The sequence below is a fragment of the Astatotilapia calliptera genome, chromosome 11 (assembly GCF_900246225.1).
Source record: "Astatotilapia calliptera chromosome 11, fAstCal1.2, whole genome shotgun sequence".
Taxonomy (NCBI): Eukaryota; Metazoa; Chordata; class Actinopteri; order Cichliformes; family Cichlidae; genus Astatotilapia; species Astatotilapia calliptera.
In genome coordinates, this window is record NC_039312.1 from 11069432 (window position 1) to 11087755 (window position 18324).

At 40.5% G+C, this 18324-nt stretch overlaps 1 protein-coding gene across 4 annotated transcripts in view; it reads right to left on the reverse strand.

Moving 5' to 3' along the window:
* Positions 1–18324, reverse strand: part of LOC113032123 (CUB and sushi domain-containing protein 3-like) — a 245265-nt gene that overhangs the window by 162113 nt on the left and 64828 nt on the right. For all 4 annotated transcript variants that reach the window (XM_026184799.1, XM_026184798.1, XM_026184796.1 and 1 more), the window contains exons 4-5: positions 12789–12983; positions 453–699 (exon numbers count right to left, since the gene is read on the reverse strand). In XM_026184799.1, coding sequence (XP_026040584.1) covers positions 453–699; positions 12789–12983 — 442 coding nt within the window. The remainder of the gene's footprint in view (positions 1–452; positions 700–12788; positions 12984–18324) is intronic.

Below are 18324 nucleotides of genomic sequence, written 5' to 3' on the forward strand. Positions count from 1 at the left end.
TTGTAACTGCAGCTGTGGACCTGTAAAGTCTACTAAAAGACTAAATGTGATATTATTCTACAGAAATAAAAAATGTTTTATTACTTGGTTAAGTTTCATGTCAATAAAACCTGACTTTGTACTAGCAGCCGAAATGAATAATGATAAAAGTATGTGCCATGATTTTACAGTTTTACTCTAATACTAAAGCCTGTTTCTTCTTTGCAGAAAGATAATGTGCTCTAGAAAATATATTACACACCTTAAAACTTGTGGAAACCCAACATCCAATGCTACTAACACAATCTTGTCTCACACTAATCACAGACACTTTTCTTTTAACACTTTGTCAACACCAAACATACTGTACACACCACCTGTCATGGTACGACTCTTAATATAAAAAAACGAAATGGTCATTTGATGAAATACCAACACTTCCCACCCTCATTCCTCCACGCAGGTCAACTCACCAGATGGTCGGCAGTTCAGATCCCTCGATTTCCAGATAATCTGACTTCTCCTCCATTTGAAATTCAGTAAACACTAGAGAAATAGTGTCTCCCGGATCTGCCAGGATGGTCCACTTGCACTCCCCGCTGCTGCCCAGGCCCCCAGCACCTCCGCTTCCGCCAGCGCTGGGGGACTCACCACTGGGGAAATCGAAGCTGGAGATGAGCCCGCTGGAGCCCCTCAGGGTGCCACCGCATGTGTCCTCCGCTGTCAGTCACCAAAGAGAAAAAAACGGTCGGGGAGGGGTAAGAGAAGAACAGACACATGGTCTCTGGGTTATTTTAGACCTGTTTCTCAAAGTTCAGCATGAGGGAAATGTGACTGCAGGCATAAAACATCTGTACCTGTCTTCTCAGATAAATACAAACCAGAGAAGGACTGATAGAAGTAGCAAGTGGAGCTGTGCAGGCCCTTTAAACTCATTATTGTTTTCACACATTCACAAATTGTCAAATCCACTATGCAGAGCTTATTTCAGCACAACTGTGGGACTGCCGATGACAGGAATCGCCAGATTAAAAGGTCGGCTGTGTTGTGTTTATGAGGGCAAGAATCATGAAACATTTAGTTGAGTGGCACCGAGGAGAATAATTTACAAATTCGATGGGTACTAATTTCGTCACGATGAGGGTGTAATATCCTAAATATCTCCTGCGCTTTCTCTGATAGTCATAAATTCATCACTGCTCCCTCTGAACCCCACTCATATGTCAAAAAAACAAAGAAACAGAAAAAGTGGTCATAAACAGAGTTTAGAACGCTGTTAAAAAAAAAGAAAAATCCAATGTGGGGTGCATGGCACATCAGCTGAATGTTAATGCTGTCTACCATAACAGTGGCTCGCTCTCTTTCACTCCGTGTCCCTTTCCCCCACAACTCTTTCTCATATCTCTCCATCTCTCACTTCATTCCCCTCCTCTGAGCCCTCTCACTTTTCGCTATTATTCACCACCCTCCCCTCTATCCCTCTATCCGTCTCTCCTCCCTAAAGAATTCTAATGATGGCAGGGCTTTCACAGTTTTCACATCATTTAAGACTAATATGTGACACTCAGCTGTGCCAGCTGAAACCTTTGATGGCTCAGTGCTCCACACTGGGCTGTCAGAACTGCCAGCCTTGGAACATTCCTGTATGCTGCATCACATGATTGGTCAAGGAACAAGGAAGCTGATGTATAAAAATTTGAAAGAAGATAAAGAGGGGGTGGGGGGGTGCAGACATGAGCACGAGCTGTTTGTTAGTTTGATCCATGTCCTTTTGACACATTAGCAGAGCTACTGCAATTGATCAAAGTCTTTATGAGACGGCCAGTAATTGGAAAATTGATATGTACATGTACGATTCATATCAAGGGCAGACTTTGTAGACTATCCCAATAGGTAAGCTTGGTTTAGGCTCATTTGCTGAATGCCAGCAGCCTTGTAATGCCAAAAAATTGTAAAGACATTTGTTTCTGGATTAAAGTCATCATACTCTCCATCATGCTAAAACTTACCCTGAGTGGCATATGGCGTATCTCTTAAAAGTATTTAAGATGACATTCCAAAGAGTGCCCCACAGACTTGTGGAGTAATTGCTATCGACTGAAATTAAAATGATATTAAAGTGCTTCTGAATCTGACCAGAGGAGCAATATCATATTTCAACCTTGATGATAGACAGGAGGGCTGCATAAAGTATCCCCATGACCATCAAAGAAAATAGAGCTAGGAGGAAGTGTCAGAAAAGCCTGTGATAATGAAAGGGAAGGGAAGAGGGTATAGGACATGTAATGGGAAAAAAAATAAGTGAGAAGGGAAACAAACAGGAGTATAGAGAAGAGTGAAAGAAACATTGGGTTTCTATAAGAAACAAAAACAGACAGGGGAGAGACAAGACAGACATGGAAGGGGAAAATGAAAATGTCAGAGGAAGATTCTGCCAGCAGGCCTCAACGCAAACATCTTCACATGTCAAACTGAGCCTCGTTAATAATAGGATCTTTAAGATCAAGACGTGTTTTCTACATGCTGATTTCTACCTTACTGTTAACCTGTCAAAGTCATTTATATACCAGCTCTCAATGACACAGCTGACAGTATCATAACACCAGTTTTTAGATTTTGAAAGACAAAGTTAATTTTGACTGCTGTAATTTCTGTCTCCCCCTACTGGCAGTGACAGCAATCACATAAACACTGTCAAGGTTTCCCTGATATTTCAGACCTAGTCTTTGCTCCCAAGTTGGCGCACTACTAGCTCCTCAGCAACATTTGTAGTCTGCTAACTCTCTGTCGCAATCATTGCTGATTAATTTAAAATGCATCAGTACTGGTGCACCAGCGTGGGAATATAGCCCCAGACAACAGAATCCGGTATAATGTAAAACACAAAGTGATTTACCTGAGGTTGATTGGCTTAATCAGTACTGTGTGAACTTGTTTGGCAAGAGCTTGAATAAAGGAGGTTCATTTATATGCTAAAGTTCTGCACCCCACTTTAAGGGATGAATTTATTCTCGTAACTTTACATGATGTTCACACCTTTAAATGGAATTCTAGCATGGCGGTGATGGCAATAATTATGAGTTATGTTGCGAGTTTTTGAATGTGTTCAGTACTGAATTTAATACATCCTGGAAGGCTCAGAGAGCTTCTAAAGGCTCCTTCCATCCCCAGTAGTCAGTGGGCACAAATTCAAAATGATTCAAGAATTCTTACAGTTTAATACAAAACACTTTTCCAGTTTATTGGAAAGTTGCAAGAATTTCTTAAAGCTTCAGAAAAGTTTCTAATATCTATTTTTTCTTCTTTATCCTCAGTTCAGAATTATATCAGAATGACTACATGACTACCCATGACCTTTGCATGGGTTACTATCAAAGTGCATGGTGGAGGATGAGATGGGGCTATGATTTGTTGACATAGACTGAAAGAAAGATAAGAGAAGATGTCAATGTCAAACAGGAATTTGGTGCAAAGTGTTTACCTCAATTTATTTTATTTACCTAAATTTTAACAGTGAATCTCTGTCTAAGCATATAATTATCCTTGGTAAATCTTAATTCAGTATATTATTATACAGGCAGGATATTTTCTAGTGATACTGTATATATACACAGCTCCCTGATAAGGATTTGATGAATGTATACATACAGTATCTATGATGGCAATATTATATTCTGGTTAACTACAGTTAAATTCCACAGGCATTTAACGAACACTGTGTTTTAGTCTTTGGTCTTAAGAACAATGACTGTGCAATGGTGTTCTCTAAGAACTGAAGAAGCTTCTCAGACGAGAGGTGAAATGTCTTCAAGAAACTTAACCTTCCTGCCTTCTTGGGACCTTTTTGTGCCACTGCTATGTGTTAAATGGCTGCCATTTCCACTGTGTTCAGTGGAATATAACCAAACTTGCCACAGGATAGTTTTTACCTGTCAATGTTAATATTCCAGTGTGAATTCCTTAAATCAGCCTAAAATGGCTGAGCAGCAGAAATCCCCACACCCATCACCCTGGGGACCATTTTCTGCCCATTGACTTCCATTATAAACGCTATTTTTCAACCCCAAATTATCATCATATGATTTTATTTTTTCTTCTTTTCTTGGATGTCAATGAAGACTCAGGGCCTTGAAGTTTTAATTTTTAAATTGCAAAAAAAATGCAAAAAAAATAATGGCAGGTCAAAAATGTATGTTGGTGCCAATCTTTGGTCCATCTAAAGGCCTACTTATAATGACAATCACATATTACTTCAACTGGTTTTTTGTGGAAATATTTAGTTTCGTTTTTTGGTTTTTGGGGCTTATAACACAGGGCGCTCATGTAATAACACTGGGATTTGAAGGGTTAAAACAACGAAAATATAATTAAAACTTTACATGAATATTTCAGGGAGAAGTAGTTTTACAAGGTTGGCTAATTTAAAGTGGAATAAAATATGGATATATGGTCTTTTTATGGCGTGGCTGAGAATGGTCCCTAGGGTGATGGGTGTGAGTTTTTTAAAGGATGGCAGGAGGGTTAAAGAAGTCCAGACACTTTTCTTTCCAAGCTCCTTAGATTAAGATGACCTGGATGACTGAGAACCTTCACAGAAATAATGCATAAGGAACTTAACTAAATGTTAACACTGCACTGATGGGGAAGACTGTACCACATTATTACGACGGCACTGTCAAAGTTTCAAAAATTCATAAAAAACAATCCAAAAAAGTCACAGGTATTATTGAGTTGCATTAAAGCAGGAGTGGATATTTAATTTCCCCACATGGCTACGTGTTGTGGAAGCCCCAACTTAACTGAACTCAATTCTGCAGTGCGGCCCACCACAGGCAGTCCCAGTTTCTTGTGTGGCCCTGTGGGAAAATTAACTGCCTACCCCTGCATTAAAGAGTGCAATTTGGTGTGGAGATAAGAGTGCAGTTAGGTGTGCAAAAATACAATGTCTAGCACACGAGCATACTGCACAACTTCAGTCAGTAAAGACTTCAATACACAGTTGAGTTGGTGCAATATGCAAATGAGAATATTGCATGATAGAAAGTTAAGTCACTGGAGGAGGCAGGATGTGTGTATTTCTGTATATGTGTGTGTTGTAGTGTAGACAGGGTCCCTTGTTAACGGTTTGACAGCTCTGGGGAAGAAGCCATTTTTCAGGCCTGTGGTGTGTGCATGTGTGCATGTGTCCTTTAGTTTCAAGTATTTTTAAAGAATTGGCAGTCGAGGTGGGTCTAGTCAGAGTTGATATTAGAGGTTTGCTCAGATGTCGAGTCCAGCAGCTTCTGCCTGTATATATTTGAGCACGCCTTATGGAAAATTGCAAGCAGAAGTGATAATTGAGGACATGTGTATCATTTCTACCATCGTTCCAAAAGCAGAGTCTGAAAACATTTACTGTTTACCAGTCAGACACACAATTATAGCGTGTGTCTGGCACTGAGAAGTATTGTGCTCTGGAAGTGTTTCTGCTACACAGACTGGTATAAAACTGAACAACAACACAGAAAAGAACAGTTATTATGAAATGACCACTAGACCGCACATTTATTTATAAAATTGGTGAAAATTATAAGCACACAAAAAGCTTGAGAGTCTGACAAGGCCGCATAAAAACATCCATCCATCCATCCATTCGCTTCCGCTTATCCTTTTCAGGGTCGCGGGGGCCGCTGGAGCCTATCCCAGCTGTCATAGGGCGAGAGGTGGGGTACACCCTGGACAGGTCGCCAGTCTGTCACAGGGCTAACACACAAGGACAGACAACCATTCGCACTCACATTCACACGGATGGATTTCACAAATACCGCATAAAAACAGTATTTGTGAAATCCATTAAAACTGACTGCATGTACTTGGGATGCATTGGGAGGTGCAATGACAACATGGGTATCTGATCTACAGGTTGAAAATGAATTTTATTCATTCCTGTGGGGATGTTGGATAATTTCATTCAAACATGCACACTACCTTTGATTTTATGTTGCTCAAGCAGCAGACAGTAAATGGATTACAATTTAACTTTTCAACAGCTGACAATGATCACTAAAAAGCTCATCACAGCAAAACAACCATATTATAGATGCTCAATTTGCAAGTCAGGGGAAAATAACAGTAAAAAACGAAAGCTAAGCACATGTCACATGCCCCGAGGTCCACCTCTAAATGGGGTAAATAAACTGCAAATGCACAACCAGTACAAAAAAAACATGTTTGTGATCTCATATCATCGTCAAACATGAAGGAATATATCTAACACAATTGTCCAAGATTATATAGGACAACTGCCAGGACCTAGGGGACTTGCATGATGAAATATGACATATAAATCAATCAAATATCAAAATACAGCAGTGAGTCACACCGCAGTAGATAACAGTAAATTGAGTTAGGTCTTGAAGTGCATGGTTACAGTGAGCAGAAAACGCGTGTTGTCATCCCTGCGGTGTGTTTATGTTCGAGCTTGCCACCGTGGCAAATGGCATCACTGACATTATCATACAGAAAGGTTATCCTAAGAAAAAATAAAGAAATAAATCCTATTTTCACTGGACATAAAAACAGGATCCTAAGGTTTGTTTTTTTAAATAGCATCCTTGTGATTTTTCTCTGAAGTGGTTTCCACGATAAAACACATGCTCTCTGATCACTGCTGAATATAATCCAACTCGGGATGTGGCAGCAAGAAAACGCGGGTGAAAGCCTGATAGTTACAAAGATGTTATTTGCCTTTTTTTTGTGGGATGAAGAATAAACATGGCATAAATCATTCAACATTAATTACCAATATTTATGGACAGGACTTCCTGTAGGCAGATAGACGCCCACATTTATAACTCATTAACACTCAAGGCTTCAAGTGGATAATTCCTTACTGATTTCCTAATATTTACTGGCAGTGTTTCATTGGGATGCACGGAAGAAATTAAGATACACTTTGCCAACAAGGTTTATCAACATACGAGGCACTGAATGTGTTCCTTTGCAAATCATTAGAGCATGCTCAAGATTAAACAAAAAAGCATCTCTTGCTTTTAAAAAGGTGACAGAGTTTTTTAGGGTTTTTTTTCCTTAAAGATGGTGGCGAGGATTAGGACTGCTTTAGCTGAGCTCATTTACATCCCCGGCATCAGCTATCTAATGCTACTTGAGGAGGGATTAAGCCTCTCTCCCCTTGACTTTGATCAGATATACAACACTTGTCTTTCTGCTTAGAAATATTCACCCCCACAGATAGAGGGGAAAGAACTCATGTATAATTTTCTACACTACCTCAGGTTTTTTTCTTTGTAATAATCCCACTGTTAATGCAAAGGCAGTTACTATGTCTATACTAAGTCTCGCATTTACTCAGCTGCTAGTCATGTTTAGCATGTTTAACAGGATCGAGGTATATGAAGATGTGATGGATCATCATTGATATTTCTGCGGGTCATTTCATTACTGTGGCCATCTCCATTATTTTAGATTTTAAAATGAATTATGGGAGAAGTGGAGTACGATTCAGCAAGAAAATAAACATGACAGCACCAATGAAAATATCAAGGCATATAAAGGATTTGGTTGCTTTTGTTTTTAGCAAAATTTACTGCTCTATCATCTCTCAATTCATTTTGAACAATGGACGTTTACAGTGGTTAAAATATAAACTAGTGTTTTAGGGTTTTAGCAGCAGCTTTTGGTGGAGATACTGGGCTATTCTCAAATCAATTCCAACTGTAGAGGACAACCTAGCACTCAGCTGAGCTGAAAAATCCTGCCAAGGGCAAGTGGAGAAGTCCCACTTTGCATAGTAGAGAGTTGAAAAGGTATGACAGGAAGAACTGTGTTTAGTCCCGTCTACTCACATTATTTGGCACAAAAATGTTTTAAAGAAGCAAGGTTTTCTGTGGCCTAATTTTTTATTCTGTTAGACAGTTGCTGGCAGCAAGAATGACAGTGTATCAATAGACCATATTCTCCTGTTGCCATGCTGCCCCTGTTTGCTGTCTCACCGCCTGGTTTAATGAATGTCCTGAGACAATTTAGACTGAAGGAATCAAAACGGGCAATTGGGAGGAGAAGCAGTAACTCACAATTAGAAGAGCCATTAATTCTCCATCTAACAGCCTCTCTGCTTGGAGTTTATTCTTTTTTCTTTTACATCAATCCTTCAGCACCTTTGACTTTTATGCAATCCCACTCATATCTACTTAGCTCTGATTCTCTGTGACTGTTTCACACATTATTGTTTCTTTAAAAAAGGCAGTGCTAGCTGCTAAACACATACTTATAATTCATCTATATGGAAAAATAACTATAGTAGCAATATGTTAGCTTCACAGGAACTAAATGGAGAATGAAGATTTTTTGTGGGATTCCTTCAGATCTGGCAACTGCTACATATTGTCTAAGCTATAAATTCTATTGATCTCAATAAAAGAAATAAAGAAATGTGATGTTAGTGTGTTGATAGTCTGACTTGCAGAGATATTGAGCAAAAGAAAATTGTGGTAATTTCTCCATCTTCTATGTTGCGCCCTCAGGGTTAACACTGCAGTGACCAATTTTAATTTAATTAAGGCAAATATTCTCATATCTGATAATTCCACGCTCGTAAGTAATGACGTTTAATGTTGGTCAAATTTGGTTTCTACAAAGATTCATTAGCCATCTTTACACGCAGCATTTGCATTGGAGGTTGGTATTGGTCATCTTCTTGCACTTTTCTAATTTTGCTTATCCAGGTGGTGTTGGTGGAGAGGTGTGCAAGGTTGGATAACGCACAATGTGAGTCATAGACAGAAAAGCGGAGCTTTGCTGGCCTAGGTGCATCAGTAGGTAGCAACAGAGACACAGAGAAAAACATAGTTATTTTTCACTTTTACAGCTTTTGCCACCAAGAGAGCACTGAATCACAATTATCGTTGTTTGGATAAGGCAAAGACAGCTAAAGCCAAAATCCATGATTAGTGGACAGATATCAGTGGAACAGGTAAAACAGTATAAGGTTAAATCATATGTCTGCTTCTCTTTATTTCCTTTTTAAATTTTCTTTATAGATTTTTGGAAACAGCTAATGGCAACAGTAGGTTAATAAGATACATTCACTAACTTATTTAAAAAATCCTTAGCCTTGCATAAAAAAATGCTTAGCCCTAGCAGCCCCCTGGGCTTGTAATACACTGGCAGAAACCCCGTCTGCTATTCCTCATAGTATGGTATAATGTTCACATTTATAATCAATGTAGCCAGCCGTGCAGCATGTTCTGATAGCTTTGTGTTGTGTTTCAAGCAAACATGGCTGAAATCCCTACGCCGTCTCCCCGGTAAAAACTCAGTAATCAACCGTAAAAACAGAACTGAGACGGACGGTTGTTGAAGCTGTTCGGGTCAGACAGTCTCTTACAAACTGAGAAGTACAGATAAGCTTATAGCAAAGGATGAATTAACTTTAGTATTTTGATTTTAGATAACGTTGTTATCTAAAACGAAAACAGAGCAGAATTTTCCCCAAAACTGTTTAAAAATGAGATAGCGCTGCAATGTTGGTTTGATTTCAAAATCATGTAGCAGTTAACTTGAGAGGGGTGATTGTCCACTCAGGTGCAGCCAAAATGATACTTTCTACCTCCCCACCCATCTAGCATCCAATTCGAGTCAGCGCCACAGCTGCTCAAGCTCAAAAAATGCCCAAGTAGATGCATATCATCATTATTTCTGTAGGTTCTACAAGCATAACATGTTTGACCATGCTGTTAGACAGGGCTGCAGAAGAATACTGGAAGAAAAGTGAACGAGAAGGAGAAAGTAACAGCAGATGGGAACTGGTTGAAAGACTAAGGTGTTGGGAGATGGCAGGGGTGAACAGTGGATTGGAGAGAGATTTTCTGCAGCCATGTGTTTAGTGGGAAACAATAGGTGATGAGCAGAAAGGGCAGGATCTCTGAGGAAACGAGATCAAAGGACCATCTGCCCACATACAGGAGCCGGCCTGGATTTAGACGAGAGAGAGTGTGGCTCAAGCAGTGCCCGGGCCTGAAAGGAGCGATGTTTCTGGCCTGTGGCAATAGAAGCTAACACCATCCTTAAATGAAAAGGAGCCCTCCATCTGCAGCTTTTTGTTTGCTCCAAGCTTGCCATTTTTCAAACATATGCTGAGCCATTTTCATTTAGCTGTGCCTTGCACTGTAGAATGAGTTGGCATGAGCAAATTTGCTCTGCTGGCTTTGGGATTTCTTAGAATCTCACATTCAGATGGAGTGGGGAGACCTTTGCTTCATTTTTATAACTATTTTTCTTCACTCTTTACTTTTGAATGACTTAGACCCAGTAATCTAAAATTACCAATGTATTAAAATAAAATATTCAAATATTTCACACTTTTCATCCAGCTAATGAAGACTATAGGATGAAAAGTGAAGTCAGAAGCTTTTGTTTTTTAATTCAGCAAATATTGTAAGGTACTGTACTTTTAAAAAAAAAAAAAAAAAAAGCTAAGCCTGCATATTCATACATCAGCAAGGCAACAAAAAAGCAGATAATTATGTTACATAGAAAGGCAGAAATCTGCACACAGGAATGGCCTGTAATCCTTCTCCTCCTCCTCCGATATTTATGTGCATATGGTGAACTACGTCTTTTTTTATGTCTCTAAAAAACGAATTAATAAATAAAAGATTTTCCCCGGCTCAAAATAATATTCCTTATACAAATGTAACTTTGGGGTTAAGGGAACATGGAAAAGTAAATGAAAAGCTAAATGTACAACCTTCACCATATTATAAATATGACATACAAAGACACTTAGCTTTGTGATGCCAAGTTAGCAATCCAATGCACCACTGCTGATCTGTGCAATAGTAAAGACATGAAAATGGAACTGAGCTGAAATAAATAACAACTAGATCTGCCTGTTAAAATGACTCTAAATCCTGGTTTTTATATCGGGATTGGACCCATATCCAATGAGATATCAACTAGTGCTTTCCTAAGTGCTGGCAATTTAACAGAACATTACATTTTTCATGCATTACTCTGTAGAAAACTGTTCTAAAAGCACTGAAAATCTGCCTCATTCTTAACATCCAAGATTGCATCGTAGAATTTTCCCTCACGATCTCAGAGTGTGTCTGTGCTCGTAATGGGGCACACAGCTGTGCAGCTAGTCTTGCACCCTGGTAATGATCCTGCTAACAGGAACTGGATGTCCCATGTTTACACAGTCTTGTCAACTTCTGTTCACGTCCCTGGAGAAAATGCTGCCTGACATTAAAAATCTGGTTTTATGCTGCTGGCTTCAGTGTCCAGTGTGTCAGCAGAGTGCAGGTTCAGTCTGCAGAATAAAATCAGGAGTGAAAAGTCTGCTGCAAAACCGAATGACAATCGATTCAGCAATAATATCCCCCGATCAAGCAAGCATTCAGTTTAAGTCCATTTAGCTCCATATCTGCCTGCGTAGGCACAATGGCGGTGGTGTTTTAGTGGCCTCTGCTGTCATTAGGGAAAAGAAAATCATTTGCTTCATGTGGTGTTGAAAGAAGTGACTTTGAAGTCTCTGTTCCTCTGTTCTCTCAAATCTCTCATAAATGTTCTACATATTAGTTATTATTGTAATTGAGTTGTTTTTGAAAATTAAATACAGCTTTCAAATGTAGCTCAATATAATAAATAAAAATTAAGATTGAAATGAAAATATTTTTATGACCTGTCTGTCAAAATCCTTTGACAGATTTGAAAGTCTAATGTGACCTACAATTCCTACCACACGTCACACCACCACAGCGGCTTTCTACATATGTAAGAGCGGATTATTTATGTCAGTCTGGAAACGGCTCTCACAGAAAGGGGTAAACTGCATAATGTGAAGCATAGAAGTCAGTCATTCATCAACCACCTGTCAGAAAAAAAGCATCATCATGTTGATGGTGTATGAGCAGGAGAGCTTGGTGAGGCAAATTAAAGATGTACAGCAACTTTCTGAATTCAGGCAACATTTTTATTTTATACGTACTGGGAATTTTCTAATAAGGAAACAGAATAAAAAACATGAAATTCTGATAAAAGTCAGAAAGGCTACTGAGTCGTAACGGATACGCTTTTTTCTTCTTCTCTTCGTTCTAAAAGATCTTAACGCTTTAAATTGATTTTGGCTTTTGCTCTTCGCTCATAAATAATAGGTTCATGTTATTTGCAATTTGGAGAATTTATGTAGTATAAAGTGATTAGACAACTGACTGAGAAGCTTCCTCATAGCCTATAGGGTGCTCATATTTGCTACATAAATCATAGATGGATGGATAAATGGGTAAAAAAAAAACTACAGTCCCTACAAAGCAGCAACATACAGTATAGCCCACATACAGCTGCACAAACCAAGTGGATATGCAGCTCCTCCTAACAGTATTAACATATACAAGCTGCTTGCTCTACAGGAATAAATATTTAATTAACCTTTTGAGCCATGGAGACTAATCAACTTCCACTACACGATTAAAATTTTTCCCTCCTATCAGATTGCAAATATATTTATTTCGCTAATGAGGACTTATGCCAGACTTTGCTACATCTGTAGCCCAGACAAAACAGCCATCAAACTGTCAATCTTTAAAAAGCAATTAACACTGAGCAACTCGAGGAAACCAAATGAGAGGAGTCAAAAGAAACCAATCACCTACTTATTTTCAGTTTCTTGGGGGAATATGTAGATAAAATCAAGTATTCCCAATGATATCCCGCAGTCACATTGCCCAGATGGAAAAAAAAAGTTAGAAAAACACAAGCTTCACCTCACATGCAATTAGTAACTCATTTCAAATAACAAGTATCCTCACCTCTGCAGATTGGCACCGGGAAGTCCCACACTGACACGCCAGCTGCATTGGTGACACAGGTGAGGAGCGAATGCCCATCGAGAACATAACCTGTGACACATCGGTAACGGATCTTGTCACCTACGTTGAACTGAGTTCCATTCAGTATGCCTTTGGGTGGAACTCCTGGGTTTCCACACGAGCTGCTTCTCAACTCTGGAACATGAAAAAAAAAGAAAAAGAGCATTGGTAAGAATACAAATATGCTGGTGTCACAGGGTTCCCTTAATTAGATGTGCATTAATAAATACAGTTAAAGGGACAATTCACCCTAGACTCAAATGTGAATAATTTTACTGTACTATCATTTGGAGATATTGCTATACCCTGTTCTTGAATACAGTGGAACAAACTGGCACTTTCCTTATGCAAAGTCCCTAAAACAAAAGTGCAAGCATCTCATCACTTGCAGATGCATGCTTCGTTCTGAAATAAGATAAGATAAAATAACCTTTATTAGTCCCACGTGTGGGAAATTTGTGTTGTTACAGCAGTGGACAGTGCAAAGTTGCATAGAAAAATTAGAGAAAAAACACTGGAATAATATATCTATGAGATACTGTACACAATAGAATAGAATAAAATAAAATAAAATACTATATACAATCGAATAAAATAGAATACAAATGCTATATACAATTGAGTATAATACAACGATGCCAGAAAAGTGTATTCCACTTGGTATTATTGCTATTGCACAAATGTGATGCATTTGGCAGGTGTATGTTGGTGGAAAGAGAAAACTGTGTTAGGTTTTTATTTTATATTCCATTAGAGGCTCAAAGTAAAATTAGGAGTTGCACAACAAGCTACATACTCTGGTAACAGCAAGCCAATACCAGCAAACTTTGTATGCAAATGCTACTCAGATGTTTACTTCTGGTTGATGAGGTGAATTTCATATGAGAATAGAATAAAATATATTGCCCAGGGAGTACTGCAGTCTTCTCTATCACTTCACATTGAAAATATATTGAATAACATGATTATACCTGAAAGTGGCAATCAAATAGTGGCCTATTAAAAAAACTACATTAGTACAATCTAAAAGAAAAGAAAAAGCAAGACAATAAAAACTGGGACATGAAAGAAGGCATTGCAGCTTCACACTATAATATTTTTTGCTGTATGCTTTTTAATGGCTGCTTTGGTTTTTAGTAGGCATCATTTTCATAAATTCATTATCACAGAAATCATCACAGCATCAGGTTTAGCGTCTAAAATTTGTAGTATTGACAAGTATTAACAAAAGCCCTTGACTGACAGAAAGAAAAGTCATGTTTATCTATATTACTCCATTAATTCAGTCGTCTTCCCTGTTGTGTTCTCTGAAAAACACTAGCAACATGGCAAAATCTACAGCAAGCGGGTCTACAGTGCAGACTGTAACTTAAGGTTATGTATATAACCCCGGTTCTCTGGGTAGCATGAGTGAGTGTCTCACTATGGGAACGCCTCCTGCGTGACCTCATCAGAAGCTCAAATAGGGCTTTGGAGCGTGATGTCACGGGGGTGGGCGTGGAAAGGATTTTGGCCCGATCCGCCATTTTGGGGGTCTAAGTGAAAAAGGAGCGAAAGCATAGTCATGGTTCGTTCTTGCTGTGTGGTCCGCTGCAATGTTCGATCGCACGACCCCCAAGAGAATAAGCTTGAAAAGGGTTTGTCTTTTCATTCTTTCCCAACCTGGAAGCAACATGAGGCAGCTCGTGTATCGATGTTACCAAACGAAGGCGTCTAGCCTGGATAGGAGCTGTGAGACGAGCTGATATCCAGTTCTCTTCCATCTCCAAATATCTGTTGGTGCTCCAGACATTTTCATTCCGGTAAGTTCTAAATATGTTCATATCACTCTTTATAGCCTATTAGTTTTATTTTTGATGCACTCTGAGCTCATAGCAAATTAGAACAAACATCCTACTGAGTGATTTTGCAGAACTACCTTCTATTTATTAGAGTTGCTAATTATTTGGCATTATTGCAGCAAACCAGCCTATGAAATGGATGAAACATCATGACTGGGTTCCAGCGCTACACAAGGGACCTGCTTCAAACATACCACCATGCCAATCAGATTACTTCTTCCATGTGAGGGTGAAGAGGTGACCCTTCTGGATAAGATGGTGAAGGTTTTCTGCGTTTAGTGAACAGTGTGGTAGTAAAACCAGGGAAAAATGAAACCTGCTCCTGTTAAATATTCTTAAGTCTTTTGCTGTATAAATAGCGGTATTTTTTCAAAAGATACAATAAATAAAGTAATGTTAGTAGTGGGTGATATCATGTAAACACTGTCATGATTTTATGTAAACATTTTGTCATTTGTAAACTATAGATGATTTTACATTGTAACTGATGTCATGTTCTATAAAGTGGTTTTATTAAAAAAAAAAAGAGCAAAAATTTGTTTATTTCTTTATTCAACTTTTGAACAGTGATACTCAGTCAGTACATATTCAGGAAATGCAAATTATTTACACACCAGTGCACTACAGGCATAAATCTAGACCCCTAGATAAAACATTATGGCATTATAGCAGTGACAACTCCTCCACAGTAGCAGGTGGGATTTTTCTTTTTTGAGGACGGCTCCTTTTACCTGTCACTACGGATGGTCTGTTTATGTTTTGATCAAGAGCCTTTTTTTGGGCAGCTGAAGAGGAGAAGTCTATCTTATGGCCAACCTCTGGCTGTATCTTGGTCACATTACCCAGCAAAACCCAGTATGCAGGTTCATCTGTAACAGTCCTTGTGCCACAGATCAACACTGTTGCTTCTACTTTAAACAGAAGAGCAGTGACGTGGGTGCAGGTCTCCGCGACTCCGGCCTTACAGGTGCAGTGGGCGGCTTCAACCTTCCCTGTGATGCTCACAGTGACCCATGGCTGCAATGCTGGTTCATTCAGTCTTTGAGAGTGCAGTACCTGAAACACACACAAAGTTCATTTAAAGACAAGAACTATGAGCCAAGGCCGACATAAATGTGTTTTATCTACTTTATCATAAATGTAACAAAGTGTTTAGAAAGTTAGCACATACATGTAATTTTTCATTTCTTTGTGTGTCCATCTACATGTTATAGTGTAAATCTGCCTGTTCTCTGTCAGAAACCTGCCTGCAGAAAATGAACCTAAAGTATGTAATGCAAGGATGTCATCACTGTAGAGATGGAGAACGCATAAAGTGACAATTAAGAGTCACTTAATATGATAAGGAGATTCTGCAGGTCATTAATCAATGTATAAAATTAAAATAAAATGTATTTTTAGTGACACAAGATACAAATATGGAAGCAAGATGCATAATTAGGATTATTTATAATAAACATTAATAAATCATTGCAATTTCTTTAACCATAGAGAATAACTAAATCCTTCAGAACAATGTCACATCAATGCACTGAACTCACTATGTTATCCACCTAACAGCCTCCACATGTTCTCACTGTAATTTCCCCTCATGAATAAATTTATGCTGCACTAATGTGAATGTTTGCAGGGAAATCAAACGCATTTTACTCGCAGTACTCGAGCTGACTTACCTTTGTTTGAATGACGACTTGTACGGCGTATTTCATACGGGTCCACATTTCCTATGCACGCTATTTTCTGCAGGTACCGCCGCTTCGCCTCTGAACGAAATCGGTCTCTATACAGTCCATTCTCTTTTGAGCTGCTTTTAAGCATCTTGTAATCGTCGTTCCAACACAGTGTGTTTGTTTTGATTCGTAGACCCCGAAAATGGTGCCGCGCTCCCACAATGCATTGCGGCGTGACGTCAACTCCAAAGCCCTATACCATTACACCAGCCCTTACAGGCTGGCTAGGTGACGCCCAAGTCAGGAGGGGCAAGTGCCTCCCTATATAATAGGTTGACATAGCGTCAGATGTCATTCAAAACAAGCCCACCTCTTCCTCGCTTCCATAGCAAGGAGGGCGGTCTGGTGAGACACTCACTCATGCTACTCAGAGAACCGGGGTTATATACATAACCTTAAGTTCTCTTTCATAGCATTCGTTTCGTGTCTCACTATGGGAGAAATACTGACTCCCGGATTGCCAGACATGCCTGTTAAGATGACAACTGACCCCAACAGCACTTCACAGGGGAGAAGCCCCCACCCGGGAAGAGCCTGCACTGAGGACTGAATGCGCTAGGTTAGGTGCCGTCACATCTAACCTGTAAAACCTAGCAAATGTATTAGGTGAGGTCCAGCATGCAGCTGCACACACCTCCTGAATAGAAAGTCCCCTAAAGAGAGCCCATGCGTGCGCATTCCACTAGAGGTCTGGCAACCTCTAGTGGAATGCGCACGCAAGCCAGCAGGGGGCTGAAGGCCCCTGCTAGTATAGGCCAGGGCAATTGCTCCTACTATCCATTGGGAGAGGCGCTGTTTAGACACAGGCTTTCCCATATGTGGTTTAGCCCAGGACACGAACAGCTGGTCACTTTGTCTGACACTCTGGTTTCGGTCCATTTAAATGCGCAGAGCACAGACTGGACACAAGGTATGCAGCCGCTGTTGCTCCTCTGAGGAGAAAGGCGGTGGGCAAAAGGCCGGCAGTTCTATAGGGGAACATGTGCCGACAACCTTCGGCCTCACTGGCCACTCCACCGAAGATGGCGTTTTGCCACCCCCTTGTGGTCGCAGCGCGAAACATACGCCATCACCTCTGTCACAGGCGAACGAGGTCACGGGCTCATCTGCATCATCACAGCCGTGGAAACGCGAGTCTCCACGGGCTGCGTTATGGCAGACGTTGCTCTGTTTTTTTCATGTGTTTTGCAACACTCAACAGCGCCCTCGGCAAACTGCCTGGATGCGCATGTCGGGGCTTTTTTAATACAGAATGCACGAAACAAGTGCTTGTGAAACAACACTGCGAACTTTGGCTCTCTTTCCCTCTGGCGGGTCCGGTGACAGGAACGCCGGCCCGAGTTAAGCACTCCGTGTGGAACATGTCCCGTTGAACTTGCTCTGGAACGGAGCTGGGAGGCGGCAGGGCGGCCCATGAAGGGGGGAAACTGGGTTTGCTCCCGCCTAGAGGAGAGGCTGTCAGGCCGGCCGCTTCTTCCTCCTCACGATCGCGACAGCGGGGGGAGGAGGAGGGGCCACTTGAGGTCTGGCCTGGGGAGACTGTTTCCGAGTCCATGGATTCTTAGGTGCCCCGGCAGCCTGGGGGGCTGCCTGCGTCTTAGGCACTTTGGGAACCCTAAAGCGGGGACGGGGCAAGACGCTGCCTACGCGAATGACTGGCGCGGTGCTGCTAGCGTGGCGTGCTGGGCCCTCCTCGGCAGGCAGAGTTTCAGAGCCTCATCATCTCTCTTTTTCTCCTCACATCTCTTCTGAATGGCTGTAACAGCCGCATTGAAGAGACCTTGAGGGACGACAGGGGTGTCGAGGAGTTCCTCTTTCTCCTTGGTCGTCAGGTTGGTGAGCCTGAGCCAGCGTGGTTGCTCCTGAAGAACCATGAGGCCCATGGCTCTCCCAGTTGTGGAGGCG